The 5,000-nt window shown below is 39.2% G+C and overlaps 1 protein-coding gene across 1 annotated transcript in view; it reads right to left on the minus strand.

The window, feature by feature from the left end:
- The window catches only part of LOC137984987 (short transient receptor potential channel 4-like), a 35,079-nt gene that overhangs the window by 662 nt on the left and 29,417 nt on the right, over positions 1-5,000 (minus strand). The window contains exon 7 of the mRNA XM_068832366.1: positions 1,361-1,585. Within this exon, the coding sequence (XP_068688467.1) occupies positions 1,361-1,585 (225 nt within the window). The remainder of the gene's footprint in view (positions 1-1,360; positions 1,586-5,000) is intronic.

Raw genomic sequence — 5,000 nt, forward strand, 5'->3', positions numbered from 1 at the left:
AGGAATCTGAATCACCTAAATTTAAGGTTTTATCAAACCATTTGATAATTAACAATTATTCACTGAAGGCGAAATGAATATCGGTGAATAAAAACCTCGAATTCATCTCGGTTTTTATTCACCGACTTTCGCCTAGCCTGAGGTAAATAAGTGTTGCGTTCCACATTGGGAGAACGCAATTTCTAATCTTGGGCATCTTGTGCATAGGGTTACCTTTAGCAAATGTTCGTTTTCTCGTTCGTCTGCTTTTTCAGATCCATCCTGAATTTCGTCATACGCGCATTGATACGTCATATACACAAATGACGCAAACCTCATGATTGTTTGTTCCTTCTTTCAAAGCGACTGTCGAACGCACTTCAGTAGTCCGAGATTACCTCTAGTTTTAGTATAATTCAGTAAATAGGTAATTATTTGAAAAATATGCACTTTCTTCAAAACAATTAATGTACTAAAGTAAAGTTATGATCCTCGCAGTTATGGACACAATTTTAGCACGTACGTGGAGAAGCCTAAAAAATTCAGGACTTCAATTGGGTTTGAACCCGTGACCTCGCGATACCAGTACGACGCTCTAACCAACTGAGCTATGAAACCACTGACGTTGGGAGCCGCTCATTTGTGGGTTGTAATGTTCCCTTGAGGAATGAATCAACGATGAAATGATATATGAAATGGATCATATATGAACTGCGGATATGAAATCAAGTGAAGCTATGATCCCCGCAGTTATGAATTGCGTAGAGAACCCTGAAAATTTCTGGACTTCATTTATCCGTCTGTCACCTCGACAAAACGGCTTCGGGCCATTTTGAAAAAAAAAACCGCTTAGATGATTATCGTGTAATAATCACCTCAATTGAAGCAGTCAACGCAGCTAATTTTCAAAAATTAACCTGTGTAATTATGCTAATTCACCTTTATTAAATTCTTTTGAAAAAAGTACATTTTTGTTCTCTCACAAACACGGCTTGTTAGGCTTCAGTAGCATTGTATATCCGTAAAACGTTTCTCGACACCAAAGACATGTTTGGGGCTTCTTTCAGTAACGAAAGAAAAAAACAGTTCTTCGTTATAGTCGCTGACATTGAACACAAACTCGGCAAAATATCTTTCTGTGTACGATGGGCGTGGTAATGATGAAGAAAGGTTTGTGAGTCTAACTTTGTTAGAGAAATATCACGGAAATATGTGCATTTTGAACTGCAGGTCATGGCAGATTTTATAGGATCGAGCCCAAATATTTTGCAGATTATAAATAACTCGCATCTGAACCTTGTACAGGAATCGATGTTGAGAAATGCCTAAATATGATTTACAAATGATACTCGATTTACAGTTGCGATTTCGTTGGGATTACCTTTGCAGCGGGCGTACGAAATTGCTTTACAGCAAGCTGTAGTGTTTGTAGTGTTCGTGTGACTTCCATTAGTTTGGTTTGTAACTCATCGGACGCAGATATCTCTTCGTTGGGTTCTTCGGCTGCTATGTCCTTCGAAAAAGGTACTTGCGTGGCCTCTGTTTTAGCTGTTTTGTCCTTTCCGGAAAAATAACGATGGATGAGATTTTTTAACACGACTCGGCGCTGCAAAAGACGATAGAAATTATGAGCCGATTAAGTATAGAGATGATAGATCAGACTTCATTATTGTTGAAGACGCTAGGGCTATATCTACGTACTAACAAAACTCAGGTTAACGCCAAACTGCCTCCAAACAATTTTATTCAAGTTGGGGTGTAAAGAAATACCAACACCTATTAAATGATAACCATACTTAAGGTGGACAAGGCCAACTGAAAGTGCGCTGAATATAGATTTTGTAGGGTTAAGGTATGGATTGATGATAATTTAGGGTGCGTTCGATTGACCCTATTCCGGAATAAGAATACATAGAGTGATGATTTAAAACAGTATGTCTGGCGTTTTGAAGCAAGAAGGATAATAAAGATATGTTTAAAATAGCATTTTAGCAGGTTTTGGACAATTTGAATTTGAATCTCCGTAAAAATAAAGGAATTCTAACGCGTATTCCAAACATTCCTATTCCGGAATATGGTCAATCGAACGCACCCTAAGTTTCAGATTTTTTTCGCGAATGGCTTGTCTCCGACAACCTAAAATATTGGGTGTTACTCTAATCAAAATTTTTACCACTTAGCTTTCTGAATTAAAAAGTTGGAAAAGTATCCCTTTAGAACTAAAAAAAAATAAAAATTAAAATTAAAAGTATCAAAAAAAGAAAATGTAACCATTGATTATGATATCAATATGCCATTTACGTGATGTATTTGTAATTATTATTCAACACATTGTGACAATGTCCAAATATGGTCATAGCGTGCTCAATAGTCGTCGTGCGTACTCAAATCTGCTGGACACACACCTGTGCTTGGATGAGGGGTGTTCCTATATGCAACTAAATACGTCTGCGCGGCTTTCTTCCAATCTTCTCTCTCTCAACTTGAACAATTTGCATTCGTTTGAGGAGCGACCTGTCTCGGCGCTCAATAAAGCGTTTTCACATGACGTCACGGTGGCCATGTTGGTGTTCCAAAACAAAGAAATGGCGGCCATGATGGTGTACCAAACTAATCCTCCGGGAATTGAACTCTATTTTTATGCAAATACTTTCTCTTGTTTCAGTAATCCACTATGGCTGCTGGTCACGTGAGTGAAAACGCTCTATATCCTGCGATATACGTAATTTTGTGTGTCGCAAAGAAAATGGTAGTTTTTCCAGCTTTTTTTCCCCAATAGACGTAGAAAATTGTGCTCTGTCATCAATGTGTGTAATAAAAAAACAAGTATGCTGCTCAATCTTACGGAATAACACCTGATTTTAGCCAACTCGGCCTACGGCCGCGTCGGCTAAGTATTCCGCGTGATTTCGCAGCATAATTGTTAATTATTCACAAATATGTAAGAACAGAAGCCCATAACGATCTCACTCGTTTGGCCTTGGCCCATCAATTTACTGTATTATCTAAATTTAGGATACGGGTCCCGCCAAATAATGGCCAATCACATTTGGCCTGATGAGCACAACGATTCTGATTGGTCTGCAATCAAGTAGCCGTGGGAGGGATTGCTCGTGTGTAATGCAGAATAATGGATCGTGTAAGGAACGCAATAGCCCCACGTTTTTTCCCCACAAAAATCGGGCAGTAGAATAAACAATACCGAAAACTGAAGGACCGTATTCTATCGCAGATCAAGACTGCTGTGGACTTCTGGTAAGAATACAAATGCATTCCTAATTAATTAGTATTGTATTATACTTTTTTTTATATATAGATTTTTATACTCTTTATATCATTGGTAATTTGTTAATATGTACATAATTATCTCAAATTATTGCACACAATACTGTTAGTTATTCATTTTAACTTATATTGCTTTGTATTTTCTGCTAGATTTTTGTTCACGAGAGCGTTTTAACGAGTTACGACTTCTACGCTCTTCGTGGGTAAATAGACTATGTCTATGTGTTATAGCGAAAGAGACGGTGAAATGTTAGCCCCTGTAAATATAAATGGCGAAATGTATCTTTTTATCGCTGGTGACTCGAAGATGAACTGAAAAAACCCGATCGAGTGCTCAGTCCTTTGCTAAAATCGAAGCTACGAACTTCGGATGCTCTACCATGCACTGAGCTATAATTGCGAAAATGGACTACTCATGATCAGAAAATTTCAGCGGTTCCAAGCAGTAAAAACGGGACAGTTGTATTAAAGGAGAGTCAGAGTCAGTCACGTCTCAGCATATGGGCAAACTGTCATGTCAGCCCATTTAATTCCATTCTTATTGAAACAATCGAAAGCACTGATGCACGAAACGGAAACAATGCCATAGAAGTGGAATTCCTCATTGGAATTACTTTTGCAATCATTTCCTTTGTGTTATAACTCGGGCGTAGAATAAAATGTTCGACCCATACAATAAATTCCATGGTCAAAACTAAAATTGATATTTTCTGTGTAAACCCACAGTGCTCTCTGTGATTAATGAACATCATCTGGTTCAGGAGGAGACTGTAAAATTTACAACCGCTAGCGCCAAGGCTTGGACATGCGCAAAACCGTGAAGCTGTCCCTTTAATGACCTTGCCGGTTAAGAGGCTCCCGTAGCACAGTGGTAGAGGATTCGAATTAATAATCGGAAGGTTTAGAGGTTCGACTCCCAGGATCCCCGAGCCACCTTGAATTCGATAAAAAGATACATATCTTTAAACAATTTTGTGTTGCACAATTTTATAAAATAATTGGGATAGTACGCGCACTCTCATTGGTCAATAGCTGTGTTTAGATGAGAGTATGGAAACACGGCTGTGACACCACACGAATTTTGCTTGGTTGTGTATTGTCAGACGAGCGTTTTGATTGGCTGGTAGGAAATACGAGCCTTTATCAAGAAAATCTGTTTCAATAAAAAAGAAAAAAAAACAGCGTTTTCCTTCGTTTGTCGAATTATCTTTGAGGAATATTTTATATCAAGAGAAAATGAGGGGACAGAGAAGGAGGCTCCCGGTCCAGCCCTTGGGATATGTCATGTCCACGAAAGTTATTTTTAGACCAGCGAAAGTCTTCCGAGACGTCCGCATGCAGGCCAACCTCGGTCCGATGTTTGAAAGAAAATATATATTCATCAGTCTTCCACGCGCGCCATCATTTTCTCTTTTCACTAAGAACCTGAGAGCGAGGCAAGACTGCATGCGGACGTCTCAGAAGACAGACTTCCGCTAGAACAAAGACTTCCGCTCGTGTAAAAATAACTTTCGTGGACATAACATATCCCGGCCAACGCCTTGAGCCTCCCTCTCTGTCCCCTCATTTTCTCTTGTTTATATTAAAAGCAATAGAGGACCTTTTTTCCCGTGTTTCCATAGCCTCATCTAAACACTCGGGGGAGTTGAGAGAATTCTCGACAGTTATGCAACTCCCGCCCTCGACTGCGTTTCGGGTTTGCTTAACTGTCTCGAATTCTCCAAACTCCTCCGAGT

Source organism: Montipora foliosa, chromosome 2 (genome assembly GCF_036669935.1).
Source record: "Montipora foliosa isolate CH-2021 chromosome 2, ASM3666993v2, whole genome shotgun sequence".
NCBI lineage: Eukaryota > Metazoa > Cnidaria > Anthozoa > Scleractinia > Acroporidae > Montipora > Montipora foliosa.